Source organism: Capricornis sumatraensis, chromosome 2 (assembly GCF_032405125.1).
Source record: "Capricornis sumatraensis isolate serow.1 chromosome 2, serow.2, whole genome shotgun sequence".
NCBI lineage: Eukaryota > Metazoa > Chordata > Mammalia > Artiodactyla > Bovidae > Capricornis > Capricornis sumatraensis.
This window is the reverse complement of record NC_091070.1, coordinates 71,788,549-71,807,085: the sequence shown is the minus strand read 5'-3', so window position 1 is coordinate 71,807,085 and position 18,537 is coordinate 71,788,549. Positions and strand designations below refer to the sequence as shown.

General features: G+C 37.2%; 1 protein-coding gene across 1 annotated transcript in view; it reads right to left on the bottom strand.

Annotated features, from left to right (window-relative positions):
• DPH6 (diphthamine biosynthesis 6) overlaps nucleotides 1–18,537 on the bottom strand; it is a 193,973-nt gene that overhangs the window by 20,874 nt on the left and 154,562 nt on the right. The window contains exon 6 of the mRNA XM_068965283.1: nucleotides 16,672–16,733. Within this exon, the coding sequence (XP_068821384.1) occupies nucleotides 16,672–16,733 (62 nt within the window). The remainder of the gene's footprint in view (nucleotides 1–16,671; nucleotides 16,734–18,537) is intronic.

The window sequence follows — 18,537 nt, the reverse complement described above, 5'->3', positions numbered from 1 at the left end:
GATAAAACCATGATGTTTATAGGAGTCACCATAATTTCTTATATAAATGATGTATTTAACATATAAAATAATTTCACCCTGCATATATTCATTCATAGCAGTTATTGAAGAAGTATTTATTGAATGTCTACTGTAGGTTTGGCATTGTCTTAAGTGCTGGGAATAACAATAGGAACAGACTTTAATTTTGCATAAAACAGCTTACTGTCTGCAGGTACAGGAGGAAAGTCAAACAAGCAGTTACAATAAAGGGTAGGGGTGGGTTTGGTGAATGCATGAAATGCAGTGGGACTACAAAGCATGGGATCTAACCGGAAGGACCTCAAAAGGCTTCTCAAAGAATCTAAAGGATAAATTAACCAGGAAAGTCTGGAGGGAGAGATGAAAAGAGAAAGAGGGAGGGAGAGGGGGAAGGGGATGGGAAGGGAGAGAGGGAAAAGGCAGGAGAGATAAAAACTGTTCCAAAAGGAAGAGCATGTGTTAAGTCCCAGAGTACATGACGGGTACTAGAAACAGAAATAAGTTTGGCATTTGTAGTTCAGTTGCTAAGTTGTGTCTGATTTTCCGTGACCCAGTGGACTGTAGCACACCTGGCTCCTCTGTCCTCCACAGTCTCTTGGAGTTTACTCAAACTTATGTCCACTGAGTCAGTCATGCTGTCTAACCATCCCATTCTCTGCAACCTGCTTCTCCCTTTGCCTTCAATCTTTCCCAGCATCAGAGTCTTTTCCAGTGAGTGACCTTCCAATGCATATTCAGGGTGAATTTCCTTTAGGATTGACTGGTTTGATCTCCTTTCAGTCCAAGGGATTCTCAAGAGTCTTCTTGAGAACCACCATTCAAAAGCTTCAGTACTCAGCCTTCTTTATGGTTCAATTCTCACATCGGTACACGACTACTGGAAAAATCATAGCTTTGACTATATGGACCTTTGTTGGCAAAGTGCTATCTCTACTGTTTAACATGCTGTTTAGGTTTGTCACAGGTTTCCTTCCAAGAATCTTTTTAATTTTGGCATCAGCTCAGTTCAGTTCAGTTGCTCAGTCGTGTCCGACTCTGTGAGCCCATGAATCGCAGCATGCCAGGCCTTCCTGTCCATCACCAACTCCCGGAGTTCACTCAAACTCACATCCATTGAGTTGGTGATGTCATCCAGCCATCTCATTCTCTGTCATCCCCTTTTCCTCCTGCTCTCAATCCCTCCCAGCATCAGTCTTTTCCAATGAGTCAACTCTTTGAATGAGGTGGCCAAAGTACTGGAGTTTCAGCTTTAGCATCATTCCTTCCAAAGAACACCCAGGGCTGATCTCCTTTAGAATGGACTGGTTGGATCTCCTTGCAGTCCAAGGGACTCTCAAGAGTCTTCTCCAACACCACAGTTCAAAAGCATCTTCTTCGGTGCTCAGGTTTCTTCACAGTCCAACTCTTGCATCCATACATGACCACTGGAAACACCATAGCCTTGACTAGATGGACCTTCATTGGCAAAGTAATCTCTGCTTTTCAATATGCTATCTAGGTTGGTCATAACTTTCCTTCCAAGGAGTAAGCGTCTTTTATTTATTTTTTTAAATTTTATTTTATTATTATTTTTTTTACTTTACAATACTGTATTGGCTTTGCCATACATCAACATGAATCCACCATGGGTGTACACATGTTCCCAATCCTGAACCCCCCTCCCACCTCCCTCCCCATACCATCTCTCTGGGTCATCCCAGTGCACCAGCCCCAAGCATCCTGTATCCTGCATCGAACCTAGACTGGTGATTCATTTTTTATATGATATTATACATGTTTCAATGCCATTCTCCCAAATCATCCCACCCTCTCCCTCTCCCACAGAGTCCAAAAGACTGTCCAATACATCTGTGTCTCTTTTGCTGTCTCACATACAGGGTTATTGTTAACATCTTTCTAAATTCCATATATATGTGTTAGTATACTATATTGGTGTTTTTCTTTCTGGCTTACTTCACTCTGTATAATTGGCACCAGTTTCATCCACCTCATTAGAACTGATTCAAATGTATTCTTTTTAATGGCTGAGTAATACTCCATTGTGTATATGTACCACAGCTTTCTTATCCATTTGTCTGCTTATGGGTATCTAGGTTGCTTCCATGTCCTGGCTATTATAAACAGGGCTGCGATGAACACTGGGGTACACGTGTCTTTCAGTTCAGGTTTCCTCGGTGTGTTTGCCCAGCAGTGGGATTGGTGGGTCATAAGGCAGTTCTATTTCCAGTTTTTTAAAGGAATCTCTACACTGTTCTCCGTAGTGGCTGTACTAGTTTATTTCATGGCTGCAGTCACCATCTGCAGTGATTTTGGAGCCCAAAAAATAAAGTCTGACTCTGTTTCCCCATCTATTTGCCATGAAGTGATGGGACCAGATGCCATGATCTTCGTTTTCTGAATGTTGAGCTTTAAGTCAACTTTTTCACTCTCCTCTTTCACTTTCATCAAGAGGCTTTTTAGTTCCTCTTCACTTTCTGCCATAAGGGTGGTGTTTGAGGTTATTGATATTTCTCCCAGAAATCTTGATTCCAGCTTGTGTTTCTTCCATAGCTGAAGCATAACTAGATGAGTAATAGTGGAGAGATGAGGCTAAAAACCTAGAAAGAGGACAGATGTTATAGAGCTTTATAAGCCATACTGAGTTATTATCCTCAGGTCAATGAAAACCCATGGGGATGTTTTAAACAGAGAATTGACCTGATCTCATTTGTCTTTTAGAAACATCATTCTGGCTGCATATGGAGAAAAGGCTGGAGGGCAGTGAGTCAAGCAGCAGAAAGAACTGAGAGGTCACTGGAGGAATCCTGGCAGGAGGTAAAGATTTCCTGAAACGGGGAAGGAGCACTGAGGATGGAGTGGAGAGGACAGATAGGTTGAGAGAGATTTAGTAGGCTGAAATAAGTGAATGGAGAAGTGAGGAAAGTTTTTTTTTTTTTTTTAAATTAAGACAAATTTGCAGCTTTCTGCATTGGGAAACTGGATGGATGGTGGTTCTGTTTACTGGTATTTCAGTACAAACAGCAATGGGCTGGGACACTGTCTAATGACTTTTTTTTTCAAATTTTATGTATCATGTCATACGACTGATGTCTCAAATCTTTGTGATTATTTTCCTGAGGCTTCTATGTTACTGTGTTTTCTAAGCTACTGCTAGGCTTTTCCAACTCCTTTCCTTCCTGCTGCTCCCAAATTATAAATATCCTTCATGATTCTCTCTATGCTATATTCTTCTTTATCCATTTATTCCTCCTGATAGCTTATGCAGTCCATGGGTTCAGCTAATCACCTTTATGTTATTCTGTTACTGCAAACTGTTCAACTGACGAACTGATGATTAGTCAGTACTGATGAATACTGTCACTACTAACTAAAGAAAATTTGCTTTATGCGTTGAAGTTAAGAAAATGATAAAATTATCTTATTTAATCTTCAAAATGACTTTTAAGAATAAAAAAGAGCACAGGCTCTGAAATCAGATAGATTTAAAGCATAAATTCCAGTTCTGAAACTTCCTAGTTCTGTGACTTTGGAAAAGTAACTCACCTAAGTGATCCCTCATTTTTAAAATGTAAAAATTAATAGCAGCAACCTCACAGGCTTGTTAGATAATTAAATAACATAATGCATAAAAAGTATTTAGGTCAGAGCTATAATACACAGCTTAACTATAAGAGTAGGTAAAGCACATATTGTAGTGAGGCGCAGTGAAAGCAGGATTGTGTAATATATTGGTTAAAAGCAGTAACTCTGGAGGCAAATTGTTCTCGGTTCACATCATCCTTCATTCAATCCATAGCTCTGTCACTTTGTAGCTATGCAGTCTAAGGTCATGCAAACTCTCAGAGCCTCAAATTACTGATCTGTACAATGGAGACGACAACAGTACCTACCTCACAGGAGTGCTGTTTTCAGTAACAAAGCCATGTGAAGAAAAGGTCTAATATATTACACAGCACACAATGGATACTCGATGAAATGGTTACTAATTATTTTTTCCTTTTCCAGAGACAAAAACTAAACTGATTTGCAAAGGATATGTAGCTTAGAACTAAACAAACTCATAAAGTTGTGTCCTCACTCATAGTAATAAACCTTAGTCTTTAGCCTGAACACCTCAATTGTGTGCCAACCTCATAGTTTTAAAAACACATGCTTCTGGTTTATAATTTAAAACTCAGTATATTTAAGACCAATCTTATCAATCCTGTTCTCTGCAAACATGTATGCTTCTTAATTCCCCAATTATTTGTGTGTGGATTAATCTTTGATTCTTCCTTTTCCAGCTTCTGGCCATTTGGTGCTAACTTCTTTTTCATTCTTCCATCGGAATCTTTGTTTTGTTCTGTGTCTCTATCCCTACTGTCATAGGTTTCATGCTTTAAGCCCTCAGACCTGTTTCAATAAGAGCATCTTAGACACTTTTTGATTTCCAATTTCTTCTCTCCCAATCCAGGAATACTGCCACCACACTAAATTTCCTGAGATATGTTTTAATAATAAACATCCCTGTTGATGAGCCTTCCATATCTTATTTCTCACCCCAAATCACTTGGTCCATCTCTCAAGGCCCTTAATGACTGGGGCCTAAATTCCTACCTCACCTGTTTCTTATTAATCTATCAACATAAGCTGTTAGTTTCATTTAAATAAAATTCCTTATTGTCCTTGCATGTCTTGCCTAGGAATCTACAGATTGATTCACTTTGTTGCCACCACCAATACATAAAAGGTCTTAATGATCCAGAAAACCATGATAGTGTGATCACTCACCTAGAGTCAGACATCCTGGAGTGTGAAGTCAAGTGGGCCTTAGGAAGCATCACTACGAACAAAGCTAGTGGAAGTGATGGAATTCCAGTGGAGCTATTTCAAATCCTGAAAGATAATGCTGTGAAAGTGCTGCACTCAATATGCCAGAAAATCTGGAAAACTCAGCAGTGGCCACAGACTGGAAAAGGTCAGTGATCATTCCAATTACAAAGAAGGGCGATGCCAAAGAATGTTCCAACTACAGCACAATTGCCCTCATTTCACATCGTAACAAGTTAATGCTCAAAATTCTCTGAGCCAGGAAACAATGGAAACTATTGTGGCAGACTATTTTCTTGGGCTCCAAAATCACTGCAGATGGTGACTGCAGCCATGAAATTAAAAGACATTTGCTTCTTGAAAGAAAAGCGATGTCAAACCTAGACAGTGTAGTAAAAAGAGACATCACTTTGCCCACAAAAGTCCATATAGTCAAAGTTATGGTTTTTCAAGTCATCATTAATGGATGTGAGAGTTGGATGATAAAGAAGGCTGAGTGCCAAAGAATTGATGCTTTTGAATTGTGTTGGAGAAGACTCTTGAAAGTCCCATGGACAGCAAGGAGATGAAACCAGTCAATCCTCAAGGAAATCAACCCTTCCAATATTCATTGGAAGGACTGATGCTGAAGCTGAAGCTCCACTTTGGCACCACCCGATGCAAAAAGCCGACTCAGTGGTAAAGACCCTGATGCTGGGAAAGATTGAGGGCAGGAGAAGGGGGCAACAGAGGATGAAATATTTGGATGGCATCATCGACTCAATGAACATGAGTTTGAGAAAGCTCCATGAGATACTGAAGGACAGGGAGACCTGGTGTGCTGCAGTCCATGGGGTACAAAGAGTTCGAGATGACTGGGAGACTGAACAACAAAGTATAAGTTTCATCCATCCTTTAGACCAATTTAAGTTCTAAGACTCTCATGACATTGCTTTCAACTATTCCAGGTCAGATGGTCATCTTCCATTTTTAGCTTCCAATTATACTTATAGTAAATACCAACTGGGCCTTATCTGATCCAAATTATTAGGATCTCTCCCCATAAGACTCTAAGTTTAATGCAAAAAATAACTTTTTTACTTATTTTACAATACACACTCAATGAGATGTGAGGAACATGTTCATGATAATATATTGGAACAGCCACTAACTATGGAGGACCTTCATTTCTTCTCTTTAACTGCAAATATTAATGGGCTCTACTGCTGAGTCAAATTCCTTAAAGTACACCTTTCAGAATTTTCCTCCCTTCCTCTAAAACCTTCGGTTGCTCACTGCTTAGATAATTAAATCCTCAATTCAGTATTCAAAATTTCTCACAATATGGCTTCTAAATTCTTTCTCAGTTTCCTCTCCAAGTACTTAAGATATACGCCAAACAAGCCAGCCAGTCAAAAGTTCTATCCCCATTCTTAAAGTCCAGTATGGCTATCAATTTACCTCTCAATTTATTCAGAATTCTCTCAACAACATACAATGTTTTCTTTGAAATTCATTGGTACATATTTTATACTATCTTAGAGTATGTTTTTTAATTTAACAATGTTCATTATATTTTTAATTGGAGGATAATTGCTTTAAAATATTCTGTTAGTTTCTGCCATACATCAACATGAATCAGTCATAGGTATACATATGTCCTCTCCCTCTTAAACCTAGACTATGGCCTCACTGACACAATGAACATGAGTTAGAGCAAACTCTAGGAGACAGTGAAGGACAGGGAAGCCTAGTATGCTGCAGTTCATGGGGTCACAGAGTCGGACATAACTTAGTGTCTGAACATTTTAATACTTCTTGTAAGTTGTAAGAGTCACTGAACATCTCAGCTATAAAGCTCCACATATCCTTCCAACTCTGTTATATTCAAAATCTAAAATTTCCTCTCAAGGATATTCTACCTTCCTCTTAACTTTCAAGGTCAGTTATAGGTTTTCTTTTCCATAAGTTTAGCAGTGTAGGGAATAAGGCTTAAAGTTCCATCTGTCACTCACAACATCAAATCAACTTTAGTGAAATTCTTTGTCTTTTGCGTTGTTAAGTGATAGGTAGCTGGGACTGTAAATTGTTCTTTTGTCAAACTCATAAGGAAGACAAGTTAACTCATATAAAAGAGAACTTGAAATAGAGCTTTAAGCTTGAAGTTAGCATTACAAGTATCCTGCTTTAGCTCTTATAGCAGCCAGCTAAGCAGTATACTCCTTAGTCAATACATATCTGCTTACCTTTGACTCAAGACTATAAGTCAGATTTCCCAATTCTATGTGAATAGTTCTGGAAAAAGCAACCAGATCCACATATTTACCATTTTTATATAATATGATTTCATCTTCCATTTAGCAAAACAACCTTTACTTGGAAGATCTTAATAAATATCTTGATTAAAGAGTAACCATTGCTGGTAAAGATAGTGATTTGAATCCATGCACCTACTCCCACCCCCTTCTAAAACTTCCATGGAGGGTATTTCATAAAAAGGCGTAAATTCAAAAAAAGATGGAGAAAATCAGAGCACAAAGCAACAGAATCAAGAACACTGGAACCTAAGCCAACAGGGGAGCATGCAAAGGACTGATCCAATTTATACAGGAAATTAACTCTTTACTCTAAAGCAATAAAGTAAGGGATTGATGGCACCAGTTACTTCTGGAAGTAAAGGGAAAATGTGAAAAGGACACCAAAATAAGAGGGATAGATTGGCAGTCTGTTTAACAAGCAGTCAGATTCCCTAGATCCTTTCCCTATAGGCTGACAACCACTTCTACTTGACCCTGTCAGAACATTGAAGGTTTATTCTCTGCAAAGGGAAAACAAATGAACTAACCTGGGAGAAACAAGACACAGCTGAGGACAGAGGTACTATAACAAAATAGAGGGATTCAGTTAATGTATGCACACAAGATTCTAAGACCTCTAGCCATTTTCCTTGTCAACTCCAACAACAACAACAGCAAAAACCTGCAGCATGTCTTCACGTTAAGAGGAGGCTGGAGAATCATTTTCTTTGGAATATAACCAGTTCAGATTAAATGACCCATATATACTCCCTTCCAGTGAAACTCAAGGTCACACAGCTCCATCCACACACTTAGTGCTTGCAATAAAACTTTTAGGTCTCCACTTTTAAACACGAGTAGAACACCAAAGATTAGCAGAAACATCTATAAGATGAAAGATAGAGATCAAAATAAACAAAGGAAAAGACTGACTATGAAGGAGAGAAGAAAAATTATTTAAGGATAAAGCATTACAGATTAAAAAAAACAAAATGTGCTTTTAGAAATTAAAAATAGGATATGAAAAAATTTAACTAGAAGTTTAAGTGTAAAATTGTGAAATTCTCCCAGAAAGAGTAAAGTGATGTAGGTGAAAATTAAGAGAAAAGTTAGTAGTTCAAGGAACATCTAAATAATAAGAATCCAAAGATGCAAAATTGGGACTGGTTCAAAATTGGGAAAGGAGTACGTTGAGGGTGTATATTGTCACCCTGCTTATTTAACTTATATGCAGAGTACATCATGCGAAATGCTGGGCTAGATGAAGCACAAGCTGGAGTTAAGACTGCAGGGAGTCAACAGGTTATATCAACAACCTCAGATATACAGATGATACTACCCTCTTTGCAGACTATGAAGAATAACTAAAGAACTTCTTGATGAAGGTGAAAGAGGAGAGTGAAAAAACTGGCTTAAAATTCAACATTCAGAAAACTAAGATCATGACATCCGGTCCCATCACTTCATGGCAACTAGGTAGGGAAACAATGGAAGCAGTGGCAGACTTTATTTTCTTGAGTTCCAAAATCACTGCAGATGGTGACCACAGGCATGAAATTAAAAGATGTTTGCTCCTTGGAAGAAAAGTGATGACAAAGCTAGACAGTATTAAAAAGCAGAGACATTACTTTGTCCACAGAGGTCTATATAGTCAAAGCTATGGTTTTTCCAGTAGTCATGTACAGATGTGAGAGTTGGACCATGAAGAAGGCTGAGTGCCAAAGAATTGATGCTTTTGAACTGTGGTGTTGGAGAAGACTCTTGAGAGTCCCTTGAACTGCAAGGAGATCAAACCAGTCAATCCTAAAGGAAATCAACCCTGAATATTCATTGGAAGGACTGATGCTGAAGCTATAATACTTTGGCCACCTGATGTGAAGAGCTGACTCATTGGAAAAGACCCTGATGCTGGGAAAAATAGAAGACAGGAGGAGACAGAGAAGACTGAGGACTAGATGGTTGGATGGCATCATGGGTTCAATGGACATGAATTTGAGCAAACTCCAGGAGATGGTGAAGGACAGAGAAGCCTAGGCATGCTGCAGTCCATGCGGTCATAAAAAGTTGGGCATGACTGAGTGACTGAACCACAAAAAGAAATAAAGAGTAGTAAACACCAGTGAAATAATTCAAGAAAATTGCCCAGAACTGAAATTTTCAAGCTGAAAACTCCACCTGTCTCAGCACAATGTATAAAAACATTCATGCCTAAGACACAGCACATATGACTTTATAATTCTTCGCGCAAAAGAAGTATCTTACATACTCTTACACAGAGGAGATGGAGAGAGAAATAAATAAGGTTGCATAGAAATAGTCAGGAATCAGAATGACTTTGGGCTTCTCAACAGCATACCAAGCTGCAAGGGAATGAAGCAATACTATCAAGATCTGGAAGGGAAAATATTCCTAAAACAGAATTTATGACTTGCTAAAGAACCAATCAAATGAAAGAAAAGAATGAAGACATTTACAGATATGCATACTGTCTCAAAGAGTCCTGTGGACTCTTCCTTAAAAAGAACAAGCTTCACACAAATGAGATGGAAACAAAGATAAAGAAAGACACTGGATCCAGGAAACAAGGGATCTAACAAAGAAGAAAGGTGAAAGGGTCTCTTGGATTATGAGAAGATGATGGATGATAGCCTTGTAACAGGCATAGAATGAAACTGACCCAGATTATATACATCAGGTGATAAGGCCCTGGAAAAGACTTCAGGGAGAGGAAAGTGAAAAACTATTTAGTATGTCTGAACATCTGGCTAAGAGACTAAGAAACTGTCAATGAGTAAAGCACTGAATTAGTGATTAGTACATAGAATACTGAATAAATGAATAAAGCAAGACAACTATAATTCACATGAAAACACAGGATCAAGAGGCAACAGTTAAGAACCTTGTATCGACCAGCTGATTGGTTCAGGATTGAGAAAGGAGTACGGCAGGGCTGTCTGCTGTCACCCTGTTTGTTTAATCTATACACTGAGAACATCATGAGAAATGCTGGACTAGATAAGTTACAAACTGGAATCAAGATAGGTAGGAGAAATATTAACAACCTCGATATGCAGATGATACCACTCTAATGGCAGAGAGTGAAGAGGAACTAAAGAACCTCTTGATGAAGGTGAAGGAAGAGAGTAAAAAAGCTGGCTTAAAACTAAACATTAAAAAAATTAGATCACGGCATCCAGCCCCAGCACTTCATGGCAAATAGAAGGGTAAAGGTGGAAGCAGTGATTTCCTCTTCTTGGGCTCTAAAATCACTGTGGATGACTGCAGCCATGAAAACAGAAGACAATTGGTTCTTGGCAGGAAAGCTATGACAAACACAGACAGTGTGTTGAAGAGCAGAGACATTACTCTGCTGACAATGGTCCATATAGTCAAGGCTTTGGTCCCTCCAGTGGTCATGTATGGTTGTAAGAACTGGACTGTAAAGAAGACAGAACTCCAAAGAACTGATGCCTTCAAACTGTGGTGCTGCAGAAGACTTCTGAGAGTCCCTTGGACAGGAAGGAGATCAAAGCAGTCAATCTTAAAGGAAATCAACCCTGAATACTCTTTGGAAGTACTGATGCTGAAGCTGAAGTTCCAGTAAGTAGTTTGGTCACCTGATGCAAACAGTCGACTCACTGGAAAAGTCTCTGATGCTGGGAAAAACTGAGGGCAGAAGGAGAACAGGGTATCAGAGGATGAGATGGCTGGATGGCATCACCCATGCAATGGACATGAACACGGGCAAACTCCAGGAGATGGTAAGGGACAGGGAAGCCTGACGTGTTGCAGTCCAGGGGGTCACAAAGAATCGGACATGACTGGGAGACTGAATAACAACACAGGAAAGGTTTACTACCAGAGTTTACTACCTAACGAGGCTGTGTTTTGAGTTTTTATAGTTATTGTAATTTAAACACTGACTGTTCGTACAACCAGAACTGCAGTATTATGTGGGAAGATGGAATGAGGAAAAGGGTACACATATTTGATGGAGACAAAGGGAGAAAGATAGCTAAATCTGCATAATCTAGAGTGAGAAATCAATAAATAGTACTAAATTTGAGGGAAATCATTAAGTAATACAAAGACATAGAGGTAAAAATCAACCATAAGACATGAAAGTGAGATGATGAAATAAGTAAGAGGCAAGAAAGACTCAGAGGGTTGTTTACATAGCAAAGTATGAAGAATCATTTGAAAGATTGAGTTCAACAAACATTGTAAAATATCACAAAAATAGGAATATTCTTCAAAAACATTTAAAGAGCAGTCCAAAGCTTTTAAAATTTGATGTAATTTTATATTAAAATTCAACTTCTTTTTTGAACAATGAGAAAATAATCCTGGGGGAAAGAAGCACAAAAGATAAAATAATTTTTTAATCCATTGTTCATGTATCAGATAATAATTTTAGGAACTTGCAGAAATTTAAGGAGCAACGGCTAAAATGATTTCATAGTTAATTTAGAGTAATAAATGTATAAGCTTTGATGTTTTATTTTTTGATACAGAAATTATAATTTCTAGGAATTTGTCTAAAGAAAGTAATAATGAAAAATATACACAAAAATTTACTAGGAAAGATAATAATCAGAATAGTATTTATAATAATTTAAAAAGAAATAACTTTTTAATAACTTAGGTTATTGAAAAAGTAACTGTGGTTTCAGACTATGAATTTTAAATCATTATAACTAGACTCAAACACATCTTTATTAATTAAAATAGAAACGAGTACAATCAACACATTTTTGGTAATGAGGTATAAGTTTGTTTATTCCTGTAGCATAAAAAGCCATGCTTTGGGGTTTGATAAACTCTTGGAAAGCATTTTCTGCCTCCTGCTGGTTATGGAAGCATTTTCCCTACAAAAAGTGGTGGAGATGCTTGAAGAAGTGGTAGCTGGTTGGTGAGCAGTCAAATGAATATGGCGGATGAGGCAAAACTTCTTAGCCCAATTTGTTCCAACTTTTGAAGCATTGGTTGTGTGACATGTGGTCAGGCATTGTTGTGGAGATGAATTAGGCCCATTCTGTTGACCAATGCTAGCTGCAGGCATTGCTGTTTTTTTCAGTGCATCTCATTGGATCTGTTGAGCATACTTCTGAGATGTAATGGTTTTGCCAGGATTCAGAAAGCTGTAGTGGATCAGATGGGCAGCAGATCACCAAACAGTGACCATGACCTTGTTTTGGTGCAAGTTTGGCTTTGGGAAGTGCTTTGGAGCTTTTTCTTGGTCCAAGCACTGAGGTGGTCATTGTCATTTGTTGTATAAAATCTGCTCTTTGTCGCATGTCACGATCCAATTGAGAAACGGTTCATTGCTATTGCGTGGTATAAGAGAAGATGACTCTTCAAAACAACAATTTTTTGATTTGTGTCCAGCTCATGAGGAACCCACTTAATGAGCTTTTTCACTTTTCCAGTTTGCTTCAAATACCAAATGACCTTAGAATGGTTGACGCTGAGTTCTTCGGCAATTTATCCTGTCGTTGTAAGAGGATTAGCTTTGATGACTCCTTTCAATTGGTAGTTGTCAATTTCTGATGGCCAGCCACTATGCTCCTCATCCTCAAGGCTCTCATCTCCTTTGCAAAACTTTTTGAACCACCATTACTGTGTATGGTCATTAGCAGTTCCTGGGCCAAATGCATTGATATTGAGAGTTGCCTCCCTGCTTTATGACCCATTTTGAACTTGAATTTAAAAAATTGCTTATATTTGCTTTTTGTCTAACATCAAAGTTATAGTCTAAAGTAAATATAAAATAAACATCAAGTAATAAGTCATTAGCAAAAAAACATAAAGTAAGACATGCACAAAAATGATGTATAATATAATCACAGTTAAGGAGTATTCCAATCAAATGGAAAAGTTCAACAATGCATAACTGTAATTACTTTTGTACTAATCAAATAGAGACAACAATATTCCCAACAAGAATATATTCATATGTAGAATATGAATATGATAGAATCTACATAGCCATTGTATTTTCAAATAGATTTAGTTTTGTGGGAAAGTAAACACATCATAGAAGACTCTTGAGAGTTCCCTGGACTGCAAGGAGATCCAACCAGTCCATTCTGAAGGAGATCAGCCCTGGGATTTTTTTGGAAGGAATGATGCTAAAGCTGAAACTCCAGTACTTTGGCCACCTCATGAGAAGAGTTGACTCATTGGAAAAGGCTCTGATGCTGGGAGGGACTGGGGGCAGGAGGAGAAGGGGATGACAGAGGATGAGATGGCTGGATGGCATCACTGACTCGATGGACCTGAGTCTGAGTGAACTCCGGGAGTTGGTGATGGACAGGGAGGCCTGGCGTGCTGCGATTCATGGGGCTGGCAAAGAGTCAGACACGACTGAGTGACTGAACTGAACTGAACTGAAACACATCATAATATTATGAGAAAAAAAGGAGATAAACTATATATATAGTTGAACCAAATCGTGCAAATACAATATGTACAAATATTTAATGATATGAACTTGAGCGTACAACAAAAGCTCAGGAAATAAAAATAAGGGAATACACCAACACATTAGCAACATGCATCATGGGGCAGAAGAACTATGCTTTTTTTTGCTACCTTGTACTTTATCATATTGCAAATCTACAATAACAGTCAGGTATTCTTATGTCTTATTAAAAATATTTATTTACTTATTTGTTTGGCTGTGCCAGGTCTTGGTTGCGGCACACAGAATTTTGATCTTCGGTATGGCATGCAGGAACTTAATTACCTGACCAGGGACTGAACCTGGGCCCCTGCACTGGGTGTGCAGTCTTAGCCACTGGACCCCAGAGAAGTCCCTTATGTTGTTATTTTAAAATTTTCCATTTATTTATCAATGAGAAAAGGAATGGGGGATGGGCAACATAGTGGTGGAGAATTAAGAGCTACAAACTATCATATAAAATAAGCTATGGGATAAAGTACAAGAAATATAGTCAATATTATTTAGAATAACTGTAAATGGAGTATAACTTTTAAAAACTGAATCACTATATTGTACATCTGTAACATAATACTGCACATCAACTTTACTTCAATAAATAAAAAAACAAAAATTCCCATTTATCTCTATTCCTTATCCCCTTTTATTTATCACAGGAAAATATTTAAAAGTATTCCATGTGTATCTTTTGTCTATGTCCTTGCAAATGTATTATTATTTCATGTTCCTGTATTTTTTATTTATTTCAATGGTGCTTTTATTCATTCAGCACTTTGCTACCATTTGTACATTGACAGTAAAATATGAAGGGATTTGAAACTTGAGGAGCAGAGAGGGAATAAAATGGTCATTATGGAGAATGGGTAGAGAATTTTTATAGTGAAATGTAAGACTGTCAGGTCTTGTGAGGAACTTGCTGAAGTAGAATAAAATAATTTCTGTGTTTAAACATCTTATGGTAACACACAGGTTAATTCACAATCAACATCATGGTAATTCTAAAGCTTTACCTGCCTTTTCTAAAAATAATCTACACATGCTTGAGAGCTGACCTCACAACTTCAAGTTTTAGAAGTATCTTTTGACAAAATTCCAGTCTCCTATCTCTGAAGTTCCCTTTCTTTCACCCTCATAAGCTTAATCACATTATTTATTTACACTGCTTTTGTAGAAGCAAAATTGTCCGATGGTAGTGAATGGATATGAACATAGATATGCTGGGCATAGAACAAATTACTGTGAAAACAGTCCTATCAGAGGGGCATGGAAAGTAACCATGTCCATCATAAATGATATCAAACTATCTAGAAATCAAAATAGTTTGTCACAATTATACAATCATTTCAATTTTAATCTTTTACTATTTTCCTAGCTCATCTTCAAATCTTTTCCTAGCTCATTTCCAAATCTTTTACTATTTACGTCACTCATTGTAAAAGACCCTGATGCTGGGAAAGGTTGAAGGCAGGAGGAGAAGGGGATGACAAAGGATGAGATGGTTGGATGGCATCACCAACTCAATGGACATGAGTTTGGGTAAACTCCAGGAGTTGGTGATGGACAGGGAGGCCTGGCGTGCTCTGTCACAAAGAGTCAGACACGACTGAGTGACTGAACTGAACTGAGTTTCCTAGCACATGTTAGATGCTTAATAATGCTTAATAATGCTTAATCAGGGGCTTCCCTGGTGGGCTTCCATGGTAGCTCAGCTGGGTAAAGAATCTACCTGTAATGCAGGAGAGCGTGGCTAATTCCTGGGTCAGGAAGATCCCCTGGAGAAGGGATAGGCTACCCACCCTAGTATTCTTGGGCTTTCCTGGTGGCTCAGACAGTCAAGAATTTGCCTGCAATGCGAGAGACCTGGGTTTGATCCCTGGGTGGGAAGATTCCCTGGAGGAGGACATGGAAACCCACTCCAGTATTCTTGCCTGGAAAATCCAATGGACAGAGGAGCCTGGTGGGCTACAGTCCATGGGGTTGTAAAGAGTCAGACACAATTCAGTGACTAAGTACAAGCATAATGCTTAATAAAACAAGAAATGAGCATTTAAGGGATTTCTAAGCATTTGGTACATATTGATAAGCCATAAAATCATCAAATATCTGAAAGAAAAATGTGAAACACATATAGTTACTGACGGGTATAACTGCTAACAGTTCATATTACAGTACTGGCATTAACAGTGTTCAGAGACAATTTGATGAAGAACATGGGAGGGAAAAATGGTAACTTAATAGAGGAGTTTACTTCTTTCACAGAAGTAGGGTGATTTTCTTTTTCATTTTTTGTAACTGTAAAATTTCAAAAATCCAAGTTACACTATTCTCATTAATTCAGAATTGCCATACTAATCCTAACATTTGACCCCTAATCCTAATAAAATATAATACAGTTAATAGAGTAAAAATAACAAGATCTTTCTTTAATATTTAAAATACATTTAGACTTTGACAATGATAAACAGTTGTAACCTGAAGCCTTCGGATAATTTGTTTCCTTCTCAGCAAGTTAACTTCCTAATTGGTAAAAGAAAAGAGGCTAGATTAGATAATCTCTAAAGGAAATTTTCCCTTCCATTTCTGATGGAAATGCACCTGATCATGGAGACCATCAGGGACTGTACTTTGAAAGTGAAAGTGTCAGTTGCTCAGTCGTGTCCAACTCTTTTCAGGCTGCAATGGACTGCAGCCTGCCAGGCTCTTCTGTCCATGGAATTTTCTAGGCAAGACTAATGGAGTGGGCTGCCATTCCCTTCTCCAGGAGATCTTCCTGGCCCAGGGGTTAAACCCAGGTCTCTTGCATTGCAGGCAGATTCTTCACTGTCTGAGTTACCAGGGAAAATAAAAGTAAACTTTTTGACAAACAATTTCCTTTTTAATATAGCTTACTTTATTCTTTTAGTGAGCTCAACAAAGTAGTCATAACTTTTGTAATTAATTTTAAACGCTTTTATACCCATCAGAAGTTTAATTTTTTCACAAAGTAGTATCATCAATGTATCTGAGAATTTCTAAAAATTGATTGTATAACCAGCATATCATGGCATTGTTTATTTTCCTCCTTTAGATGCCTGTATTTTGAGAAATACTCTAAATTCTTACCTCTAAGAGATAGGGCTCCATTTGATCCAAGGTTTTTCCAAGATGCTTCTCTGGATCTAAACCTGCCAAGAAAAGTCAAATATTTTTTTACATAACTATTAAACCAGAGGTATAAAAACACATTTCCATTCCCTTGGTTCCTCTTTGCCTAGGAAACTAGTGTATATATATTTTAAATTGCGCTGATCCTAAAGTAAAATTTACTTTGCTAGTATTTATTTTTCTATTCCCCTTGGGTAACTGCTTTTCTTGCTCCTGAAAAATAAGCTTCATTCCAATTCATTTTAATTGCACTTCATCAACTACTAGATGTATTGTTTCAATTCATTTTTCATTTTTGAGGAACTATAATTAGGATAGGAAAAAACTATCATTTCAAAGATATGAAATTTAAATCCAAGGCATTTTAATTATTATAATTTGTTTTTACTCATGGAGACAACAGTGAGAATTTTTCTGACACACCTATTTTGTATAAATTTCAAACTTACTTGGAGAATAAAAGTAGAAAACAAGAGAGTGGTAGACTGTAAGCCTATATAATTAATTCACTTAATAACATATGAACAGAAATATCACCAAATTAAATGATAGCTTATTTTAATGACCACTTGTGTGACACTGTTTTCTAAGAAAAAAAGAAACTCTGAAAAATCATTACAGTACCAGTAGCATATGTATAATCTCTGATGAAAGTGTTCCAACTGATAATAGCAGAATTTATGTGAGTGATGGGGTATAGGTTGACTACTGTGGACAACATGAACTCTTCCCACATTCCAAAATTCATCTTTCAGGGGAAAAAAATCATATGCCACAATTCAGCTATGAAATGAAAGAACTTATTTTAGATATTTACATCCACAGTATTTGTAGTAACTTAAGCTTATTTAAATATGCTATTTTTACATTTTTATTGGTTTAAACCATTTAGCTTATTGAGTATACAAACTGAGTAACAATTTTCTGCTTCTAGTTGGATACCTGTTTTGGTAACATGATATTTGTTATAATCACATACAGGATAATAAAAGGGAAGTCAGATAAAGATTGAGGATTCTTACAAGGTAAAGCCAAAGCAAACAACTCAAATTAGTAGCACTAGGTAAATTAAGTCAACTCCCTTCATGGCACCCTTATTGCGGTGTATTCACTAAAAGCAAAATTTCAGTTGGCTGGCTAAACACATTGATGAAGTAATCACTGACTTATTCTAGTCTCTATTCATGTAGAACACTTTTCAAAGTTTAAAATGAATAAGTAAATGAAATAATTTGAGACAAACACATATGTAATCATCACTCAGATTTAATAAACATTAATATCTTGCCATATTTCCTCCACAACTTCAAGAAATAAACACCATAATAGAATTTCATAGTATTTCTACCCCTAATTAATCTATTTTCCTTAGTCTTTCAACATGAATAACCACTCTTATCGAGTATTTCCCAACTATGCTTTTATAATTTTATTACAAGTGTACATATCCAAAACAATATTTGATATTGTTCATGTATATCAAATTTTAACATGAATGATAACTTTTGTTTTTTTCCAGTTCCCTTTGTTAATGAAAGATTTATTTATATTGATTACTGTGGCTCTGGTCCATCCATCTTTACTGTTCTATTTCATTATGGAATTTACATACCCATTTTCCAGTAGGTGGACAGCTGGGCAATGCCTTATTTCTAATGTTTGTTTTTCTACTAGGAAGAACTTTCTATGCTGCATTAAATATGCATATATGTAAAATTACCATGATAGTGTAGAAAAACTATAATTGCTATTTTATATATATATATTTATACCTATATATGTAATCTTCAAGTCTACTATATATTGCCAAATTGCTCTCCAAAG